Source organism: Eptesicus fuscus, chromosome 11, assembly GCF_027574615.1.
Source record: "Eptesicus fuscus isolate TK198812 chromosome 11, DD_ASM_mEF_20220401, whole genome shotgun sequence".
In the NCBI taxonomy this organism is placed as follows: domain Eukaryota; kingdom Metazoa; phylum Chordata; class Mammalia; order Chiroptera; family Vespertilionidae; genus Eptesicus; species Eptesicus fuscus.
Window position 1 is genome coordinate 18099448 of NC_072483.1, and position 24597 is coordinate 18124044.

The 24597-nt window shown below is 42.9% G+C and overlaps 1 protein-coding gene across 2 annotated transcripts in view; it reads right to left on the reverse strand.

Annotated features, from left to right (window-relative positions):
- DARS1 (aspartyl-tRNA synthetase 1) overlaps window positions 1-24597 on the reverse strand; it is a 67365-nt gene that overhangs the window by 26781 nt on the left and 15987 nt on the right. The window contains exon 4 of one of the 2 annotated variants that reach the window (XM_008143482.3): window positions 23196-23298. In XM_008143482.3, the coding sequence (XP_008141704.2) occupies window positions 23196-23298 (103 nt within the window). Of the gene's footprint in view, window positions 1-23191; window positions 23299-24597 lie in introns of those variants that run through there. The other variant, XM_054723346.1, reaches the window with a different exon arrangement.

The following is a 24597-nucleotide window of genomic DNA, read 5'->3' on the forward strand; positions in this document are numbered from 1 at the left end:
GGTGTTTCTCTTCCTTACTGATGTGTGTGTTGCTTCATAGAGTAACCTGACTTGTCCCAACCAGAGCTCGTCGACCTGCTCCATTCCACTATTTCCCTGGCCATCTTGGGTCTCCTACCTCACCCTCTCTGACTCCCTTCCAGACAGTCTTCTTCAAGCCAACTCAATAAACACATCTACTCTCAACTAGTATCTTCCCAGAAAGAAACTGGAATATGGTAAAGATACTTTGCCTAAGGCTAACTGAAGTTTCAATTACAGAAAACAAAATTTTATCTTCTCTCTCCCTCAGAAGTACCAGATGTTTCCTTTTATCCAGGATCTGAAACTTTGAACTGAGCCTACCTTCAGTACTTCATTTAATTCAGTAGTATTACATGCTAAAATACTTGATCAGAAAACCACCAGCATTTAAATATTGTTTCCAATACTAAATAACTCCAAAGAACTTCTGAAAACCTGACCTATTTCTTAAACTAGGGCCAGTTAAACTTCTGTAATCACAAATTGGTCTACTGAATCAATGAAAAGTAGGATTAACCAGATATCGAGGATGCTTATAATTTTTTTTGCCCTTCCAATCTCAGTATTTCCCCTTATTGTATCTAGAAGCTACATGTTGTTAATAAATACTAGTAGCCTATTTAGATATTAGTAAAATCATTCCATTATGTTTAAACCTTGGATAATTTAGCTGTAATATCTTTATATCTACATCCACATCCATACCTATATCTATATATCTACATTTATATCCTATTTATCCCAATTTATTTAAAGACATAAATGAATTTAGAAGAAAAAACCTTAAAATAAAAAAGTCAAATTTGTGAAAAAGGGTCAGACTAAAACTTGCTAGTTAGAACTAATAAAAAAGTTATAGTATGTACAGAGTCAATACAAGAGGGATAGGAATACTTGAATAAGCTACTGCCAGTATTAGATAGAATTCCATTTTGTGCAAAACGTCTAATGATTTTAACTAATATTGTATGTTAAGATGGCTTAATACTTTATGTGCATTACATTTAGAAACGAATGCCACTATATCTACATTTTGAAAGAGGTTATGTTTAACAGTCAACTAAAAGCCTTGGAAGGAAGAAGATCCATAGTGAAAAGCAGAGGAACTCCTGGGAACTATTTTATTGTAGGAGAAATGGATGAAGCAAATAAAACACACCTTTTTCAAGAGCTAAGTCAGCTATTTTTTTTAAATATATATTTTATTGATTTTTTACAGAGAGGAATGGAGAGGGATAGAAAGCTAGAAACATCGATGAGAAAGAAACATCGACCAGCCGCCTCCTGCACGACCCCTACCGGGGATGTGCCCGCAACCAATGTACATGCCCTTGACCGGAATCGAACCTGGGACCCTTCAGTCTACAGACCGATGCTCTAACCACAGAGCCAAACCGGTTTTGGCTAAGTCAGCTATTTTTATTATTGCCACTGCCTCCCAAAACACACTACCACTGCATTGTGTTTTATACTGCTTTCATTTTCCAGCTACCCTTTTGAGCCTACATATAATTAATCACTCTACAAACAAGATGAATTAGTATAGCCTTGATATTAAAAATGCCTCGATAGGCACAACAGACTTCATGTCATCCATTAGAAACTGTCAACCGTCAATTTAATAGTTAACTTCTAACTTCTACTGTCTTTAGAAAATAAAATCATAAAAAGCACCATTCTTTATATAAAGTATTTCATAAAAATATTTAGAGTTGGCTATCAAGTTTTTAAAAAATATATTTTTATTGACTTCAGAGAGGAAGGGAGAAGGAGGGAGAGATAGAAACATCAATGATGAGAGAGAATCATTGATCGGCTGCCTCTGCACACCCACTCCTGGGGATCGAGCCCACAACCAGAACATGTGCCCTGACAGCAAATCCAACTGTGACCTCCTGGTTTAGAGGTTGATGACATTCAACCACTAAGCCAAGCTGGCCAGGCTCAAGTTTTTTTTGTTTTCTTTTTAAACAAATGATATAACATATGAGTAACTCAATCATAAAACATGCAACTTGGGAGAAAAACAAACTGTACTTGGTTATCTGAAGGAGTAAAATCCCATCTTTCCAACACAAGTGCCATACTTTTATTACTTGGGGCCTCACTAAGAACTCCAGGGACACTTTCCTTATCTATAGTTCTCTCAATCTTCATTAAAAGCTTTTGCATGTCTACAATATATAAGAAGTAGGGAACTAAAGAAGTCTGGTGGAACTATTAGAAATAGGTACAACTGTTGTATTAAATAACAGTTGACTGCTGAATATATAAAAAACAGAACAAAACAAAAAAAACAGGAAAGTGGCAAAGAACATCTTTACCTAGCACAGTAATAGATGTTCACAGTGATGGGTCTCTGTCATTAAGAAAAAGGAAGAATGTGTAAAATAGACTCCAAAGATTCTGTTACATTTATCAAACTAGTTTCAATAATTGAAGGAGGTAAGCTTCATAGTCTAAAATAATGAGTAATGTCTTATATATTTAACTAGCTTTCCCGTTGCAGGAAAAATCCTGCAATAGGATTTCCTGCTGCACTCTACCCCGCCTCCGTTCCTCCCTTGTCCCCCACCTCACCTTCTCCTCTAGCCCGCCCTCGTTTCCCTTTGCCCCTGGCCCCGCCTCCGCCCCGCCCTTGTTGCCCGCCCCGCCTTCTCCTCCAGCCCGCCCTCGTTTCCCTTTGCCCCTGGCCCCGCCTCCGCCCCGCCCTTGTTGCCCGCCCCGCCTTCTCCTCCAGCCCACCTGCATTTCCATTCGCCCCCGGCCCCGCCTCCGCCCCGCCCCGCCTTCTCCTCCAGCCCGCCTGCTTTTCCGTTCGCCCCCAGCCCTGACTTCGCTCCTCCCTTCCTCTTCCCTCCCCCCTTTCGACGCTGTCTTGATATGCAAATTAGCCGCCATCTTTGTTGGAGTAATTTGCATACTCGTCCTGATTGGTTGGTGGGCGTGGCTTGGCTGGTGGGCGTGGCTTAGGTGTAGTGAAGGTGCGGTCAATTTGCATATTTGTCTATTATTAGATTAGATGTTTCTGAAAAAAAAAATTAGAGTTCTTAGCATATCTCTGTGGTACACTAAATTATTTGTCCCAACTCTTCATTCCCATGTGGTAGCAGTAATCATCCACACCTTTGCCATGGCTTCAAGGTAAACAGGTTACTTCTCTTCCCTTAGAATTCGGGGTTGGCCATATTACTTGCTTTATCAATGAGATGTCAGTGGATGTGATGCCAGCAAAGGCTTGAAATGTACTTATGCAGTTGAACTTGCCTTTAGCATCCCTGCATTTCTCTTGAGAAGATGATGCTCAAGTAAATTGATGGTCCAAAGAATCTGAGAAACACCAGGACCCAAACCACAGCTTCAGAAGAAGCCTAGATGAGCCAAACTCTAACTGGCCACAGATGTAGAAGCAAGAAATCAAAGTTTGCCCAGTCAGCATGGCTCAGTGGTTGAGCGTTGACCTGTGAACCAGATGGTTCAATCCCCAGTCAAGGCATATGCCTGGCTTGTGGGCTTGATCCCCAATGTGAGGCATGCAGGAGGCAGCCGGTCAATAATTCTCTCTCATCATTGATGTTTCTATCTTTCTCTCCCTCACACTTCCTCAATGAAATCAATTAAAAAAAAAATATATATATATATATTAAAAAAAAGTTTGTTATATGCTACTGGATTTTTAAAAATTCTACTTATTAAGCATTCATGAAATATATACATTAACATAATTGAGGACATAAATCCATATCCCAATAATACTTAAGAAATAATTCAACACACCACTTCTTCTATTTCCTTCTTTTTTCTTAGATAATCCATATTATTTTACTTTTATACTAGAGGCCCAGTGCACAAAATTCATGCACGGGTAGGATCCCTAGGCCTGGCCAGTGATCAGGGCCTGCTGGCTGCTGGCCAGGGCCTTCTTCGTTCCATGCCACCCACTGTGGTCAGCACACGCCATAGTGAGCGAGTGAACTCCCGGCCTCCCAGTCGAACTCCGGAGGGGACAATTTGCATATTAGGCTTTTATATGTATAGATAATAGATTCACATTTCTATAATACTCCACAGGTTTTATTCATTCTGACATTACAAAAATTTTAACTGGTACTACTTTTATTTTTTTAATATATTTTATTGATTTTTTACAGAGAGGAAGGGAGAGGGATAGAGAGTTAGAAACATCGATGAGAGAGAAACATCGATCAGCTGCCTCCTGCAAACCTCCTACTGGGGATGTGCCCACAACCAAGGTACATGCCCTTGACTGGAATTGAACCCGGGACCCTTCAGTCCGCAGGTCGATGCTCTATCCACTGAGACAAACTGGTTAGGGTTTAACTGGTACTACTTAAAAAATATATATATTTTTATTGATTTCATAGAGGAAGGGAGAGGGAGAGAGAGAGCTAGAAACATCAATGATGAGAATCACTGACTGCTGCCTCTTGCACACCCCCTACTGGGGATTGAGCCCACAATCCGGACATGTGTTCTTGACCCTTCAGTTGGCAGGCCGACACTCTATCCATGAGCCAAACTAGCTAGGGATTAACTGATACTAATTACAGGTACAAGGTATGTAGTACTTAACTATACAATCACGGTACCTGTCCTGCCTTCATGGAGTTTTCATTCTAATTGGGAAAATAGTTTGAAAATTATTTTTTAAAATTTAAATTCTTTATTGTTGAAAAAACCAAGATGGCGGCATAGGTTAAACACCTAACCTACAGCCTGGCACAACTTCAAACATACAACTAAAAGTCAAAACCGACATCATCCAGAATCACAGGAAAGCTGGCTGACTGAAATGCCCACAACTAGAAGGAAAGAGAAAACAACAAGGAAAATCAGAGGAGCCGTAAAAGCCTGAGGTATGGAGACACAGGTGGAGACACGGGTGTGTGTGCGTGCAGGGAGGACAGAGCCGGAGAGGACGGGGCTGCTGAGTGCCTGGCCGGTGTTCTCTAGCGGGAAGGAGATAAAAGCTCAAGATTGCGCTGAACCCCAGCTCCGACTGCACTGAATCCCAGTTCTGGGCGAGACCCTGGGAAGCCAGGATCATACTGGGGGAATCTGGGCTGTAAGGCGGAAACGCTGAGGAGCGGCAAAAGGCAGAGCTCCGGAGGTGCACACGTGAATGCACGCAGAGGACGGACTGTTGCCTGTGCCGGTGAATTGCCCTAGCGGGAAGGAGACAAAAGCTCCGGGACCGTGCTGAACCCCAGTTCCGATTGCACTGAACCCCAGTTCCGGGCGAGACCCTGGGAAGCCAGGCTCATACTGGGGGAATCTGGGCTGTAAGGCGGAAACGCAGAGGAGCGGCGAAAGGCAGAGCACTGGAGGCGCGCACGGGAATGCGCGCAGAGGATGGTCTTTTGACTGTGCCACTGAATTGCCCTAGTGGGAAGGAGACAAAAGCCCCAGACTGCACTGAGCCCAGTTCCAACTACACTGAAACCCAGTTCTGGGTGAGAATCTGGGAATCCAGATTCATTGGGGGAGAGACTAGACTGTTTGGCAGTGGGCGAAACTCCAGGGTGCCTTTCTCTCAGAGGTGTTTGCAGGGAGTACAGAGGGACACTGAGACCCAGGAACCTCATAGGGCGGGGCTGACAGGAAGCCAAGGCTGTAGGCTCCACCCTGAAACTCCGCCCCATCCAAGCTGAGCACAGAGGCTTTTACAATTTTGCAAGTCTAGTTGAATAAGGCTGTCTCCCGGCATAGACACAGCTGATCCTCACAGCCAACTGGACTGGAGGTCAAATCCTCCCAGTGTACCAACAGCAATCAAGGCTTAACAACACCAAGACTTTGCACTCAGCCCACAAAGGGGGGTACCAAGAGTGACCACCTAGGGAGATTGGGGAAGCTGAGCTATTGGCCCCTATAGGTCACTGACCACACAAAGCCACTCCATCAACATAGGGAGGCAGCCAAAATGTGAAGACACCGAAGCAGGTCACAAATAGAAGGGATGAAGGAAAGTAAACTAATGGACGACACAGTGTTCAGAACCACATTTATAAGGTTACTTAAGAATCTTCTGGAGGACCAAGATGGCGGCATAGGGCAGACGCCTGATTGTTGCCTACCACAACAATTTTGAAACTACAACTGGAAAACAGAGCAGACACCATCCAGAACCACCGGAGGGCTGGCTGAGCGGATGCTCTACAACTAGAATAAAAGAGAGGTGGATGCGGGATGATGCTGATGCCGATGAGCCAAAGATCACACTTTAAGAACTATGGCTCTGGTGACACGATGGCGGCCTGGAACGTGCTCGGCGCGGTTCCCCTGGCGGTCTCTGGCTGAGAGGACGGCTTCGCTCGCTGCGGAGCACGGACAGACGAGCCCCTGGGGGTCATGGGGTGGGAGACTCCGTGCTTGCTGACCTCCGAGTCATTCGAGAATCTCTGCGCCTCAGAAGCGGCCAGGTGCGCACGCCCGTCAACCGGCCGCCGCTGCAGACCCGAGCGCCGTTGCAGCGACCTCGGACCAGTCCGCCGCCGCGCACCGGGCGCACTGGAGCCTCGCCGAGCCCGCCGCCCAGCGAGTTCCGCGGCAGCCGCCCTGGAACTTTGAGAAAATGGCCGGAGGAATTGCTGAGAAGGAATTGACCGATGGGAGTTGGGATTGGGAAGATGAGGCCCCGCTGGGTCCCGGATCCAGGTGTGCTCGCCCGGCGACTGGTCGCCGCTGCAGACCCGAGTGCCACCGCAGCGACCTCGGACCAGCCCGCCGCCGCGCACCGGAGCTTCGCTGAGCCCGCCGCCCAGCGAGTTCTGTGGCAGCCACCACGGAGCTTTGAGAAAATGGCCGAAGGAATTGCTGAGAGGGAACTGACCAGGAATTGGGATCAAGAAAACGAAGCCCCACTGGGTCCTGGGTCCGGGTGAGGCCGTGAGCCCCTGGGTCCGGGCGAGGCTGGGAGCTGGGTCCGGGTGAGGCCGAGTCCCGGGTCCGGGGGAGGCTGTGCGCCCCTGGGTCCGGGTGAGGCCACGCGCCCCTGGATCCGGGTGAGGCCGCACGCCCCTGGGTCCGGATGAGGCTGGGTCCCGGGTACCGGTGAGGCTGCATGCCCCTGGGTCCGGGTGAGGCCACATGCCCCTGGGTCCAGGTGAGGCCACGCGCCCGGGGGCCCGGGTGATGCTGGGTCCCAGGTCCGGGTGAGGCCGCGCGCCCCTGAGTCTGGGTGAGGCTGCGCCCCTGGGTCCGGGCGAGACCAAACCAGAGGGAGTCGGACCTGCATTACCACCATTTGTCCACTATCCAGAGCTGAAAAGTCAGTGCCGACATGTACACATAAGGAACTGGTGGACATTGAAATTGGGTCTCAAAAGAACTGTTGGTCCAAAAAGAAACTCACTACAGACTGATTCATTTGCCTGTCAGCATAACTATTATTGCTTGTCTCACATTCGGTTCTTATAAGTATATTTATAGTATCACATGATCTCACTCATCTAGGGGAAATGATGAACAACATTTGAACAAGAACAAGACCCAGAAACAAGGAGGCATCGATTGGACTGTCGGGCCTCAGAGGGAGGGTAGGGGCGGGTGGGGGTAGGGGGGAGAGATCAACCAAAGGACTTGTGTGCATGCATATGAGCCTAACCAATGGTTAAGGACAAAAGGGGGGTGGGCGCATCCGTGGGGAGGGGTGTGGGATGGGAATGGGGGGATGAGGACAAATATGTGACACCTTAATCAATAAAGAAATAAAAAAAAAATAAATTCTTGATTGTTTAAGTATTATATATGTCTTTTTTACCCATTAACTTCTCTCCAGCCGCTCCCACCCCCTAGCACGTGTCCTCACCCCCCTACTGTCTGTGTCCATTGGTTATACTTATATGCATGCATACAAGTCCTTTGGTTGATCTTCCCCGCCCCTCCCCTCTTCTGTCTTCCCTCTGCAGTTGGATGGTCTGTTCAATGCTTCTGTGTCTCTGGATCTATTTTTGTTCATCAGTTTATTTTGTTCATTATATTCCACAAAGTGAGATCACGTGATATTTATCTTTCTCTGACTAGCTTATTTCACTTAGCATAATGCTCTCTAGGTCCACCATGCTATTGCAAATGGTAAGGGTTCCTTTTTTACAGCGGCATAGTATTCCATTGTGTAGATGTACCAGTTTTTTTAATCGACTCATCTGTTGATGGGCACTTAGGCTGTTTCCAAGTATTAGCTATTGTAAAGTGTGCTGCTCTGAATGTTAAGTGTACATATTCAGTGGCAGTCACAATGTTTTGCAACCATCGACATTATTTATTTCCAGAACTTCTTCAGTATCCCAAATAGATGCCCTGTACTCATTAAACAATTAACTCCTCTTTCCCTTCAACTACCTTCTACCCTAGCTCTTGGTAATCTCTATTCTATTATCTGTGTCTATGAATTTTACTATTCTAGGCCCCTCAAAGAAGTGGAATCATATTTGTTCTTTTGTGTCTGACTTATTTCACTTAGCATAATGTTTTTAAGGTTCATCCATGTTATAGCATATATCAGAATTTCATTCCTTTTTAAGGTTGAGTAATATTCCATTATATGTACACTAGAGGCCCGGTGCACGAAATTCGTGCACGGGGGGTGGGGGGGCGCGGAGTGTCACTCAGCCCAGCCTGCACCCTCTCCAATCTGGGACCCCTTGAGGGCAGTCAGACATCCCTCTCACAATCCAGGACTTCTGGCTCCAAACTGCTCACCTGCCTGCCTTCCTGCCTTCCTGATTGCCCCTAACCACTTATGCCTGCCAGCCTGATCACCCCCTAACCACTCCCCTGCCAGCCTGATTGATGCCTAACTGCTCCCCTGCCAGTCTGTTTGCACCTAACTGCCTTCCCGTGCAGGCCTGGGTCCCCCCTAACTGCCCTCCCCTGCAGGCTTGATCACCCCCAACTGCCCTCCCTTGCAGGCCTGGCCCCTCCCAACTGCCCTCCCTGCTGGCCATCTTGTGGTGGCCATCTTGTGTCCACATGGGGGCAGGATCTTTGACCACATGGGGGCAGCCATCTTGTGTGTTGGAGTGATGGTCAATCTGCATATTACTCTTTTATTAGATAGGATAGAGGCCTGGGTGGGGGCCAGCTGGTTTGCCCTGAAGGGTGTCCCAGATTAGGGTTGGGGTTCCCTTGGGGCGTGGGTGGCCTGGGCGAGGGGCCTGTGGTGGTTTGCAGGCCGGCCACACCCCCTGGGCAACCCAAGTGGAGGCCCTGGTATCTGGGATTTATTTATCTTCTACAATTGAAACTTTTTAGCCTGGAGCGGAGCCAAGCCTTCTTCTTGCTGTGTGGTGGCAGCCATTCCTGTTGGAATTTATTTATCTTCTATAACTGAAACTTTGTAGCCTTAAGCGGAGGCCAAGGCAGGCCAGGGCCGCAGAAGCTTGGCTTCCTCCATCACTGGGGGCAACCCTAGCCTTCTGCTCTCTTCAGCTCCGTGGCTGCTGCCATTTTTGTTGGGATTTATTTATCTTCTATAATTGAAACTTTGTAGCCTGGAGTGGAGGCCTGAGCTGGCCAGGGTGTGCGGAAAGCTGGCCTCCTCCATCGCCAAGGAAACCCAAGCCTCCCTCCTGCTCTCTCCATGGCCGCAGCCATCTTGTTTGGTTTAATTTGAATACTTACTCCTGATTGGCTGGTGGGTGTGGCTTGTGGGTGTAATGGAGTGTGTTAATTTGCACATTACTCTTTTATTAGATAGGATGCCACAGTTTGTTTATTCATTTATCTAATGATGGGTTGTTTCAACCTTTTGTTTATTGTGAATAATGCTATGATATGTTTGAGTACCCGCTTTCAATTCTTTTGGGTATCTACCTAAAAGAGGAATTGCTGAATTATATAAAAATTCTGTTTAATTTTGGGGAACCGTCATATTGTTTTCCAAAGCAGCTGTACCATTTTACAATCCCACTGGCAATGCACAAAGGTTCCAATTTCTCCACATCCTCACCATTATTATTTTCCATTCATTCATTGGTTCATTACTGATTTTAGAGAGAGGAGGTGAGAGGGAGAGAAACATCGAAATGAGGGACATCTACTGGTTGCCTCCCGTATGTGCCTCAACTGGGGATCGAACCTGAAACCTCGGTATGTGCCCTGACTGGAATTGAACATGGGATGATGCTCCAACCAAATGAGCCACATGGGTCATGCTGTTTTCTGGGTGGGAGAGTAGAGGAGACATTAAAAAAAAAAATATCAAAAGAGAACAGCATTAGAAATACAAGGAAGTAACATGTTTCAAAAAGGAGAGAACCGTTAATATATCAACTATAGGACTAATACACATAGAAGATATTAAGCTTTACATACAGGGTTAATGTAGCTATAGATAATATATCAACTATTGGGCTGAGTAGTTATCTCTGAACATTTCTGATAATATATTACAGGAGATTATACTTACTTATTACTAAAAATTCCAATCTATATATATATAAATGGCTAATATGCAACATGTCCCCTTAGGAGTTCAACCGGGAGTTCGCTCGCTTGCTATGACGTGTGCTGACCACCATGGGGCAGTGCGAAACTAAGGAAGGCCCTGGACAACAGCTGACAGGCCCTGATCGGCCCCGATTGCCGGGTTGGACTAGGGACCCTAACCATGCACGAATTTCATCCACCGGGCCACTAGTGTTAAACAAACATGTAAATTTAAAAATGTAAGTCCCCCATTATACAGCCAACCCCTCTTCCTATAATCACTGTTTTACTATTTGGTCTATACACCTCCACATTTTTTCTCATTTGCAAAAAATATGGAATGCTTGATAAATTTTCTGTAATCCTTCTACAGAAAGAAGTTTTGTTCATTTTTCTCTGTATTTTTTAATGCCGAAACATAGTTTTATTTTTTTATTTATAGTGCAATGAAACTTATCTTCATATATATAAATACCTTCACTATCACTATTCCCACATAAATTTCCTTTTATGTTCTAGTTCCTATGTGAAGTAGTTTACATATATGCCATCTCGCTTAAACTTCACAAAAGTCTACAAGATAGATACTATCACAATTTGAAGAAACTGAGACTAAAAGGTCAACTAATTAGCCTAAGATCACACAGCTAGTAAAACCACGTACAGATGACTAGAGAATTGTTAGACTTAACCCTTTGCACTCGCTTGCTTTTTTCTTGATTCCTGCTACCAATGCTAACCGTGTCGAGTCACACTTGACATCCGAGTGCAAAAGGTTAAAAATTAGCACCCAATTTTAAATACTACAGAATGTATCATCAGCTCACTTTGAAATAATACATTCTCAATCTTAGGAGCTCATGAGCTGCCAGACTCCATTATAGTTTACTAGAGGGAGGCCTGGTGCATGAAAATGCATGTATTGGAGGGGTGGTCCCTCAGCCCGGCCTGCTCCCCTCACAGTCTGGGAGCCCTCAAGGGCAGGAGGCGACCCGGTGATCAGGGGAAGGCGACACCCCCATCACATCTCTGCTGCTGCCATTGCTGGCAGCGCAAGCCTCAGCCGGCCCTGGGCGGCTGGGCGGCTGGGCAGCCGCCATCCAAGGCTTGCCTGCGCCTCAGGCTGGCCTTGGGTTGCTGGGGGGCTGAGGGGACTGGGGGCCTCTGGAGGCTGGCGTGTGGAGCAGCTGGACCCATCTGGGGGGTGGGCCTGGCTATACCATGCGCCTGCTGCCCCGACAGGGTTGAGGGGACTGGGCGCTGCCATCTTGTAGCTGTGGGTGCCGCCATCTTTGTGAGTGTGTGACGGTCAATCAGCATAGGCCCCTTTATTAGATAGGATGTGAAAGAAACTGGAAAAAACAGGCCCTTCATGAATAATTTTCAAAATGCTCAAGAATCATGCTACCTTCTCCAATAATGCTGATGCATCTTGATGTCCTGCTATTGTTGCCAGCCTCAACAGAAATTCATCAGAATCTTTGTATAAAACAACATGAAGTTATATTTAAAGTTATAGTTAGAAGAATTAATCCCATAAACTCTCTGGAATTTTGACACCAGATTTTAGACCTACTTTTAAAGTATATCTTTATTGAAGTTTTCAATACAAATATTGAACTGGACAGGGCCAAATACAGATAGATAACTGCCTCTTTATAAACCACATAGGTTCAGAGTTGCAAACCACAACAGTATAATGAACTCGCCTATATTTACCAACTTATCCACATGATGCTCAAGGGGTACCCACATACCCAACTCCCTGTGGGCCTCAACTATAGGTGATCTATACATATACTTCCACCACAGAAGCCGTATCACGTCTCTGTATGCAGCTGTTTATCTATTTTTACTCTCTCCCCAAATTAAGTTTCTTAAGTATTCTATATATCATTGTGTACAAGCCTAATATAGTGCCTTTACCAGAGCAGGTGCTAAATAAGTTTTCTATATCAATGAGACTTCTGAGGATTTTGATATTTTACAATTTTAAAACTTAATGCAGCAAACTGAATTTTAGCTTACCAACTATGTAAAATATTTATTATTTTGTAAAAGATCTAAAAGTAAAATAAACAAACTTGCATGTAGCTAGGTGACTCATTGGAGAATGGGAAATACATACTTGTGACTCATTAGCTACCAATAAATCACTTAACCACAATGACTAATATGAACAAAAATTTAAAAAATATATGTATGGAAGAAATAACAGCCTGAAAAAGTCTTTTTTTTTTCTTTCTTATTCCAGAATCCCAAAATTTCTATGTTGGGAGGGAGGCATGTTAAATAATCACAAATAGCAAAATATAACTTTTAACTTTAACAACTGCTTTTTCAAATGAACTGTGGTCCTTTTTCCCCCCCAGTGTTTTTTATTCCAAGAAAAACGATCTTAAATATAATAACATTACATGCAATAAACATTACTATCTCAAGAAAAACGATTTTAAATGTTACATGCAATAAACACCAATTATTCAAGAAAAATTTTCTTACATATATTACATGCAATAAACATTAATATTTCAATAAAAGGATTTTAAGTATAATAATATAACCAAAACTGTACTAACATATTATAAGATCACAAAAGTTGTAAGAAGTATTAAAAATCTGCAAATAACAGGATTACTTCTATTATATTCTAGTATATATATTTTTTCCCTCTGGCTCTATTTTTGTTCAACAGTTTATATTGTTCATTATATTCCACAAATGAGTGAGATCATATGATATTTATCTTTCTCCGACTGGGTCATTTTGCTTAGCATGATGCTTTTAAAGTCTATTTTGTAGGATATGAGTATTGCTCATATCATTTTAAATACACAATTAAGGATTTGTTCTTAAAGATCTCCAAGGAATGAAATTTGCCAACCTTCCAATGTAACTCATTTGGTTGCTTCATTTTTATATTCATTCAATCATAAGAAAATTGATCTTTCCAACAAATTGATTACAATAATGTGAAGAGTCATGTGGCACTTACATTCAATTGGTAACTCAACTTTTCAGATTAGTACATTGATAAATTGGATATTCCTAGGAAAGGTTAATTTTGGGAAAAACAACTGACCCCACATTAGACTCTAAATGTTCTTAAGGCAAATAATCAAAAGCCAGAAACTGCTAGCAGTATAATCTAGTAAGTAAGGCAAAGATAAAAATCTCAAGTTTAATACCTAAAGTAAATGCTAAGGTAGTTATCTACTTAAGATATTAAAAGTGACCTCATATTTTGCCTTTTAAATGATTAGAAAACCCCAGCTGGAACTATCTGATTTGATATTTTTAATAGCAGAATCCTTGCTTTATTCCACCTGGTATATGGCCAGAGGGAATAGAGTTAAATGTAAGGCCTCATAGAATTAACATATAAATACCATTATTTTCCCCACTTTGTTGTGTAGGAAGTTCACAATGTTTTAAATATAGTGTCTCTGGGTAGCACTATTCAAAATGGAAACACCCTTAGAATATATAAACAGTCCTTAGGCACTGTTCTAGTATACACATTTCATTATATAAAAACCCATCTAAGACAGAATGAAAATTAAATGATAGAAATGGACTTTTTTTCATGAACATATTTCTACCCTATGCTATTTTCCAAACCAAAGATTCTAGCAGACTGGTTAGTTGGCTCCCTAAGCTGCTAGCTTCTCAAAGAAAATGTTACTAAATATTCATTTGAATTACCTCATTCTTCATTGGTCCCTCAAATTTCTGAAGCTAATAATATCTACAAGTAAGAATTTCTTGCTTTATTTAAATAAGTAACAGAATCCACCAAAATTTTATGATGTTGTTCATGTGCTATTTTTAATCATAATAGAAGTGGGAATATATTAAGTGATAGAATTCACAGTGTTTTCCACATTTTTCTATTCCAATTCTAATTATACTTGGGAAACTAAGGGGTAAAGAGAAATAGACGAGGAAGAGTTCAGAGGAACAATGAAAATTGGCAGCTTATACACTATTTTCATGCTAAATACAATATATTCTATTGAGCCAGCTGAGGAATAAAAATCAATCGCTGTGCCACAAATACACAATTACTATTTAACCTTGATGTTAGGGTTATTGGGTCAGGAGTCTATGGGGCAGGGTAGTATGGAGGGCAGTGGTCAGCAAACTCATTAGTCAACAGAGCCAAATATCAACAGTACAACGATTGAAATTTCTTTTGAGAGCCAAATTTTTTAAACTTAAACTTCTTCTAATGCCACTTCTTCTAAACTTAAACTTCTTCTAATGCCACTTCTTCTTCAAGACTCGCCCAGGCCGTGGTATTTTGTGGAAGAGCCACACTCAAGGGGCCAAAGAGCCGCATGTGGTTAGCGAGCCATAGTTTGCCGACCACGGGCTAGGGTATTCACAGGGCAAGAGAAACAAAGAGGGAATAGTGATTAAGGATTCAGTGAGAGTGCTAGGAATGAACTGAGGTTGTGTGAAGTCAAAAGGGGACAGAAAAAACTAGCAGAAAATGGGGAGATTGCTTTCAAAATAAAGTTCTGGGGAGCGAAAACCAAGGTGTGGCCACAGGAGTGAGTTGCTAAAAGTAATGGTGAAGATAGTGGAGGAAAAGGAAGGAATTTTAAGGCCATAGTGTTCCATATACATTTGAAAACACTTAAATTGAGAGCAGAATACTATCAGCCAGAAAAACAAAATGATTTTCAGTTAAACGACCTATTTTAGTGTTTGGGCTTTTCATGAACTCAAAGGCTGGATCTTCTCTTCATTTATTCAACATACATAAGCACTCTCCCTTTCTTCATTTCTATCAGAACCTCCCCCTGCTTAGTATCCACTCTTTACCTGGCCAAGTGTTCTAAGGAAAGTAAGTTCATCCCAGCTCCAGAGTGTCTAGGGTTTAGTCCCAGCTCCTCTGGGAATTTACTCCAGATTAATGGTGTCATTTTGGCATAGTTTCTCAAACTAAAATCTTTGAAGTCAATTTTCATGTTCTTTTCCTTACCCCACACATAAGCAGTCAGCAAACAGATAAGACTTATGTTTTTACCTACTCACTGACAAATATATTGTCTCTTTTAAGAGCATAGTTTTGCTATAACATTATTTTGATGTAAATTATTTCCAACACAGCTGACATATTAGGAATCAATCTGAGCATAATGAGAATTTTGTGTTTGCCTATGCCTGATTTCATCAGTGAGAACCACTAGGTAAATATAGAAAACGTTTCTTTGGTGAACTAAGCCATGTAGGAACACATGAAACACACACACTCCAAATTTCTATCTGTGCTATAAGCTACATCTATCCACTTGGTGGTACAACTTTCCTTTGGACAGCTTTCCTTCTACCACAATTTACAAGCTGCAACTCTTCTGACACCCACTTCCACAAGAACACAACATGTATTTTTAAAGATAAAGTGAGATATTTATTGTATTTCTCACTCTTAATATGTGGAAAACTATTCTGTTTTTTTATATTACGTTTATTATAAAATGATTTCCCTAATAAAGTTTTTGGTTGTGCTATTAACCCATCCTATATAATAAAAAGCTAATATGCGAATAGACCGAATGGCGGAACGACCGGTCGCTATGACACACACTGACCACTAGGGGGGCAGACACTCAACGTAGGAGCTGCCCCCTGGTGGTCAGTGTGCTCCCACAAGGGGAGCACCACTCAGCCAGAAGCCCTGAGCAGGGCTCATGGCTGGCGAGCGCAGTGGCTCCGCAGCAGCACTAAGGATGTCCGACTGCCGGCTTAAGGGAAGCGGGCCCAAGCTGGCAGTTGGACATACCGCGAGGGCTCCCGGACTGCGAGGGCACAGGCTGGGCTGAGGGACCCCCCGAGTACACGAATTTCGTGTACCGGGCCTCTAGTTTTCCATATAAATCTTGAATTTCTTACTGCATAATTTTGGATAGCAGTGATTTTAGTAATGCATCTGTTATATTACAGCAGAACTGACTGAATATTTGACCACTTTACAAAAAGTTAACCCAAAAGGACACCCAGACCTGAATGTCTCAAGAGCTCCTCCCTTGCTGACAAGAGAGCAATTTAGGAGAGGGTTTTAGTTGGTACAAGTGTTCAACAAAGAGCCTGATGTGTTAAGGAACACCATCAGTTATCTAGGCAAATCCTTCCTTCCTGTGTCCAGAATCTTAGTAAAGGATAAATTCTGATTTTAATATCTGAGTTGGTGGTCTTATTTTCCACATTAATTGCATATACCACATAGCTGCTTCGTTGAGTGACTTTGTGTTTTCTCACATATAGAGTGATAAGAATGTGTAAAATGAACTATGGCAGTGTTGATGATAAGAAAAGGCAAGAGAGTAAGCAAATATAGATGCAATTATTAAAGCTGTCTAGTGAATTTTAGGTTTCATGTTTATAATTATAGTTATATTTTTATATTGAAATTATTAAAGAAAAAATAACTTTATAAACATAACTCTCTAGTTTCTAACTACTTTTCCCACCACTGTTTTTATAGCATGTATTTTAAAAGTTAAATTTATTGGGGTGACATTGGTTAATATTATGTAAATTTTAGCTGTATATCTTTATAATATGACATCTGTATATTCCATTGTGTGCCTACCACCTGAAGTCTAGTCTCCCTCCATCACCATGTATTTGACTCCTTTTATCCGCTTTGTCCTCCCCCCAAGCCAGTTCCTCCCAGTAACATTATTCTGTTGTTTGTATCTACTTCCTTATCTCCCCCCACCCTGGTATCAATAAAGGTGAAAAAGATACTATACTAAGCATTTCTTTCTACATATTCTAATATCAACAAAACTGTTAAAATTTTAACACTCATAGACACTTGAATATTAAAGGTTTTCAGCAAAACTGGCAACAAATTTGCTGGCCTTCTAGTTGTCAGAAATAATTAGTTGAATTTTATTATACTCAATGAGAAATATGTCCACAGATCTACATAACTACCCACATACAAATTAGTAATTCTTAAGTCTTGGAAAAGCTGTAATATAAAATTAGACAGAAAAGAGGACAGGCTATAAAGTTGCCACACACTAGTTTTTCGAGTAATGCACCAACAAAATAATGTAAATTTTAAAAATAAAACACTATTAAATATAGCACAATGATGTAAATTAAGTTGTATAATTCATTGAGGAAAGAATTCAAAATGCCCAAACATGGGAAACCATGTATTTTTGCTAGTTAAAAACAGAACCCAAAAAGCATAAATTATTTTTTTAAATATTAAACTGCTCTTATATAATAAAAAATCTATATTCGAATTCTAAGACAGGCATAGGCTTGTTTTACATGTCAAGTAACTTCTTGCAATTACAGTGAACTAATACCATACCGAATCTCATACTTTTATATTTCTCAGGCAAGTAGAAATAAAGATTTTTAAAGAAGGGTCGTAGCTCTAAAAATGAAGTAAGACTAGATACAGTAAACAATTTATGAAATCACATGGCTAGTTAGTGGGGACCAAGCCTCTGGACTCTCTGGCCCTCTATTATACCCAGCTGGCCTTTGGTGCTTTGTAAAAATTAAAGATTTAAATCATCCTAGTAGTTCCATAATGACTTATTTTGTGAACTAACTTTTCTTCACCAAAAATGTGAAGAATCTTAAGTTCAAAATAAGCTTGGTAAGAATTAAACACTACTCAATGTAGCATAGACCAGTGGTTCCCAAATTACTGCATGGGCTCTTTTTAGTGGAACAAAAATGTCAGGAACCCTCAGTGAACACTTAAACAAGTTTTATTGTGTTATTTAAATATCTACAAATATAAAACCAGTATAAATGCCTACACTTACAGCGCTTAACTTTAAATCAAAATAAATTTTTAAACAAAATAAAAACAAATATAAAGACACAAAATTCAAATAAACAGTATCAATTTAAAGTTTGCAAAAACTAAATTGCTGACTTTTGGGTTTACTGTATAAAGCTGTAATCGCAGATCCAGTTCTATATTTAATATTTTTGCATTTTTATTATTATTATTTTTTATATTTTATTGATTTTTTACAGAGAGGAAGAGAGAGGGATAGAGAGTTAGAAACATCGATGAGAGAGAAACATCGATCAGCTGCCTCCTGCACATCCCCCACTGGGGATGTGCCCGCAACCAAGGTACATGCCCTTGACCAGAATCGAACCTGGGACCCTTGAGTCTGCAGGCCGACGCTCTATCCACTGAGCCAAACCGTTTTCGGCTATTTTTGCATTTTTAATTCTAGTAATGTGAAGAATGCCTGTTCACAATTACATAAGGCATTAACTCTGAGGTTGGTTCAGGATAATTAGGCCTCATAATTAACCAAAATTCTGTAAAGAGCAATCCAAGAATGACAATTTAAATAAAGTATTAGTCAATAATTTTATAAAACTATCTTGTTCATGTGAAAGTTAATAATGTTGCATTATCAACTGAGTTTTAATAAAATGGGTATCCAATCTGATAACTACTAGAACTGGAAATAGAAACATTTTTCCTTGCATGGAAACTACTATATTATTAGTGATTCTGCGGCCCTTATACAGATAAAAGTAGGATTCTGTTCAGTTGTTCTCCTGTTCGGTCTATTTGCATATTACCCTTTTCTTATATAGGACTAGAGGCCCAGTGCACGAAATTTGTGAACTCGGGCTGGTGGGGGGTTCTCAGCCTGGCCTGTGCCCTCTCGTAGTCTGGGAGCCCCTCTATTGATTGCCCCACAGAGGGAGGCTCCCACCAGGCCTCTAGTCCTATATAATAAAGAGCTAATATGCTAATGGATGTCACACCATCACGCTGTAATGACCAATCAGCAGGAGGCTGTGTGCGTGGCAGGCACATGTGGGTGGGTGGGGCTGCGTGCTCAGCGAGGTGTGTGTGGGTGGGTGGGGACTTGACCCTGCGTCTTTCTGGACAAAGCTGCAGCGGCTGCCTGAGGCTTAGGCAAGTCTTGGATGGCGGCTATTGCTGCCCAGGGCCAGCCCGAGGCACATGCAAGCCACAGATAGTGGCTACTGCTGCCTAGGGCCCAAGGCTCAGGAAATGAGGTACCCTGATCACCAGGTTGCCTCCCGCAGAGGGAGGCCAGAGGCAGCAGCAGCAAGGGGGTGCTGAGTGTGGTGCCTTCCCCTGATAGGCTGCGGGGAGCGGGCCTACACCATCAGCAGGACATCCCCTGAGGGCTGCTGGACTGTGAGAGGGGGCAGGCCGGGCTGAGGGACCCCCTCTCCAGTGCATGAATTTTCATGCAGCAGGCCTCTAGTTAAAATATAAAAGACAAAAGCCATTACAGTTACTTGATTTGAAGTTGACTTTCTCCCAGTATTTGTCAATTTTACCTAATAAAGAAGGAATATGCTAATTGACCCTTATGCCATTGCAAAGATGGCGGCGACCACAGCCAATAAGGAGGGAATATGCTAATTGACTGCCCCACCTTCAAAGATGGTGGTGCCCACAGCCAATAAGGAGGAATTATGCTAATGGACTGCCATGCCCTCAAAAATGGCGGCACACACAGCTACAAGATGGTGGCGCCCAGTCCCCTCAGCTCTGCAGGGGTGGCAGGCACGCAGCAAGGCTGGGCCTGCCCCGGAGTCCCCCAGTCCCCTCAGCCCTCCAGCCGCCCAGTGCCGCCTGAGGCTCAGGGAACCAGGGCTGGCTGAGGCTTGTGCTGCTGGCAGTGGCAGCAGCAGAGGTGTGATGGGGCATTGCCTTCCCCTGATAGCTGGGTCACCTCCCACCCCTGAGGGCTCCTGGATTGTGAGAGGGGGCAGGCCAGGCTGAGGGACCCTCCCCTCCAGTGCATGCATTTTCATGCACCGGGCCTCTAGTATATCTATAATAATAAAAGCATAATAGGGAAAGTGACCGAACAGCAGAACAACCGTCCAGGTGACCTTCTGGACGACCATGCTATGGCACACACTGGCGCTAGGCGAGCCAAGGTGAATGTGATGCGATTGGTTGGGGGGCCCTGCCATTGCCCCACGATCACCCCGCAGAGGGAGGCCCAGGTCACCAGCTGGCAGGGCGATGGATTGGGGCGGGGGGCCTCCGTGATCACCCCAAAGAGGGAGGCCCAGGCCTCCCTCTGTGCGGTGATCGATTGCGGAGCCCTGGCCAGGTGAGCAGGGCCTCCCTCTGCAGAGCCATTGATTGTGGAGCCTCGTGATTGATTGCCCCCACAGAGGGAAGGCCAGGCCACCCGGCTGGCAACACTGTGGCAGGTAGGCGGGGCCTTTCTCTGCAGGACAATCGATCTGGGGACCCTGCGATCTATCACCCCACAGAGGGAGGCCCAGGCCAGTGGCCAGTGACACTATTGCGGGTGTGGGGCCAGCCAGCGATCTTGCAGAGGGAGGCCCAGGCCAGCCAAGCGATCATACCCCTGCCTGTTGCTAGCAGAGGGAGGCGACCGGTGGCAGGGAGAGGGGGACAGCGCCACACAGATGGCAAGCAGTGGCAGCAGCAGGGGCGGGGCCAGCTGCTGGCAGCTGGGGGAAGGAAAGCCCAATAGGCCCTGATTGCTGGCCAGGCCTAGAGACCCTACCTGAGAGGTCCTAGATTGCGAGAGGGCGCAGGCCAAGCTGAGGGACACTCCTCGCCCCCCGTGTACGAATTTTGTGCACCGAGCCTCTAGTTTCTATATAATAAAAGCCTAACATGCTAAGTGTCTGGTCATCTGTTCAACCAGTCAAAGCGTAATATGCTAATGATATGCTAAGGCCACTCAACTACTTGCTATGATGTGCACTGACCACCAGGGAGAAGACGCTCCGACCAGCAGGTGAGCTTGCTGCTGGGGTCCAGCCCATCGGGACTGAGCAAAATGGGCCAGTCACACTCTGGAGCCCTCCCGCGGTCCCTTCCCAGCTGGCCAACCTCCCGTGTCCCTCCTCAGCCCCAATCTTGCACTGGTGGGGTCCCTCAGCCTGGTCTGCACCCTCTCACAATCTGGGACCCTTCGGGGAATGTCAGAGAGCCAGTTTTGGCCCAATCCTGCAGGCCAGGCTGAGGGACCGCAGGCCTCTAGTTAAATATAATTTAGCATATATGTCTGTGGTTTCCAGGGGCTCAAAGGCTCTCTACGTAACATTTATTTCTAGGGTCCAAGATTATTTATACTCCACTTCATAGGACATATATTGACCTTTAAAGGCTAGATGATATATGCAACCCACAAGCACAAACCTTTGCCGACTATGAGATGAAATCAGCAAACCTAAATACCAAAAGATACAGACAGAAGAGATGAAAGTGACAGTCTCTGGGCAACATGAGTGGGAGGTAGGGAGAGATGGGATTACTGTACTAGTAGTACTAATACTACTGAGTTCACCAGTGAGAAGCCATGTAATTAATGGCATTGGAGTTTTTAAACCAGAGTGCAGGTATCGCTATAATACAATAAAACTAAATTTGAGCCCAGCTGGCATGGCTCAGTGGTTGAGTGTTGACCTATGAACCAGGAGGTCACGGTTTGATTCCCAATCAGGGTACATGCCCCGGCTGGGGGTTGGGGACGTGATCCTCAGTGTGGGGTGTGCAGGAGGCAGCCATCAATAATTCTCTCTTATCATTTAAGTTTCTACATCTCTCTCCATCTCCCTTCCTCTCTGAAATCAGTAAAAATATATTTAAAACAAAACAAAAAAACCCTTAACTTTGATAAGTATATCTCTAAACTAAAACCAGTTGCTGAGCATCTACTATATTGAAACACTGTGATATGAGATGATAAAACTGAATTTGATAAATAAACCTCTAAACCAAAACCAGTGGCTAAGCATCCACTATATGTAAAACACTGTGCTGGAGGAGTCATGGAGGGCCCAAACATAATTTAGTCTTAAATTATATAATTTTTTAGTATTTTTGTAGTTATAAGTTGATAATTCTATGTGTATTTACTCATCTTTGAAAGCATACATCTAAAGAACAGACATAAAAATCAATAGAAAAAATATACACTTACTCTAGATTGAATTTCTTTGAAAAACATTTATGCCTATGAAGTACTCTACTACTTAAAATGTAAAGATCGTCCATTTTCCAAGTCTTCTTTGATCATTATCATGGAAATAAAATTTCAATTAAATTGAGAAAAACATACAAATGAACAAAACTAGCCATATCACCAACTATTAACTTAGAACTACAGCATGTATAACCACTACGCTATCTCAATATCCCGTTTCTTGCAAACTGAACAAAACAATGCGCTTCTACAGAAACTCTGAGCCAGACAGCAAGACTTTTGGGGAAACAAAGCAATTTTTACCTTTTAAAAAATCCTTCAGGAGGGAATCATTCGCAAAACTACATTCTTTTATTTTATACACTTTTATTCAGTTAGAAAACTTGTTGCTCAATATGCAAATCAGAAACTGAGGGAGGGAGAGAGGAAATGAAGCTCCAAACACCACAAAATAAAGCTGCTTTGCTATGTGGGGGCTGCCAGGCGTTTTGTTCCTCTACTTGAAAGTAAATGTGACTTGTCTGTAGAGAGTGCTGCTTCAGCAGTTCCCAATGAATTTTAAGCCTGTGCTCCATATTTTCTCTTTTGTAAGTTTAATGTATTCAGCACACTGAACTGACAATTTAAATAACTACATTTTTAAACAAACGAAGCATTGATGTTAATGTATGAAAATGGTCCAAACCCCTGGGAGTCTTGGTTCCCACCATTGTTTATTCTGACAACAGGATATAATTGCTTACTTACTTGGCAGCAAATTTAACCATCTGCTTGCTTGCATGGTCTCCCACTGCCACAAGAGCCTGGACGTTAAACTGCTGCTGACGTAGGACTAAGAAACACTGCTTCCCTGAATAAGACAGAAAGAACACAAATGTATCAAGGACATGTTACTCAGGTTTTACAGAAGAAAAATGCTTACCTACTTTAAATTTGGGTCAAAATTTACTATATTCATCAGGCTCATAACACGCATATATCTGGCTTTCACAGACAAAATACTCATCCTCAATTGACAAAGTTTAAAGAAATCCAATTTCCTACTATAAGTAAAAAATTGCTTTTAACATATTGTTATGGAACACAGGCAAATCACTAATTAAAAAATATTACAAATAAAAAAATTATTTTGTTATTGCATTGATTTATTAAACAAATTTCAAGTAACTTCAGATCACTTTCAACATTCATTCAATAGCTATTATATTCTACAGCCAAAGGCACTGTGCTAACCACCATGGGAGCTTCAATGATGCAACCACAGAGGTATTAATAAAGAACTTAGTAACAAGAACACAAGCATTTTATAAGGGTGATCCATTTTACTTTCTACCAAAGTTGATTTTAAAGAGCATTTAGAATGACAGGCTAGTTTCTTTCATGGTCTATTTCCTTTATCACCTTCCCAATCTTTCATCCTTTATAATCGTTCCCAAATTTTTCTTTTACTACAAATAAGTTACTTTGTCTATGAAAGATCATTCTCTTTATGCCCTATAGCCAGTTTTATTTATGTATTCTGGGCCACTTCATTTCCCCCTCGTTTCATTAAAGAGCCACCATTCCTTATTCTTAATCTTTTGAAAACAACTATTCATAACAGATTCCAGTAACTATATATCCTTGTGACATCCCTTTCTTCCAAAGCAGATTCTTTTTAAGTCTCTGGTCAAGTTTTGGGGAACTATCTATATAATAAAAACCCAGTGGTCATAATGCCGTAACGACCAAAGACCGGTCACCAGGAGGCTGCGTGTGCAGTGAGGTGCACACGGTTGTGCGGGGCTGCGAGCATGGTGAAGAAAATGGAGAGCTTTATAGGGCATATAAATGGTGAGCACAGGAAAATGTCTCTGGGTCAGCACTAAGGGGTAACGTTTAGTATAAGGGTTTGGTAAAAGAATAAAAGCCCTGAAATCAAAAGACCCAGGATCACATTCAGCCTACCACTTATGAAGGAGCCTGTGGGAAAATTATTATTCTTTGATTGGTTGACTCCTGCACATGCCTGACTGGGCCAGGATGGAACCTGCAACCCAGGAATGTATCCTTGACTGGGAATCAAACCTGTGACTCTTTGTTGCCAGTGCTCTAACCATTGAACACACCGGCAAGGGTGGCAGCCTGTGGGAAAATTATTAAATCACTT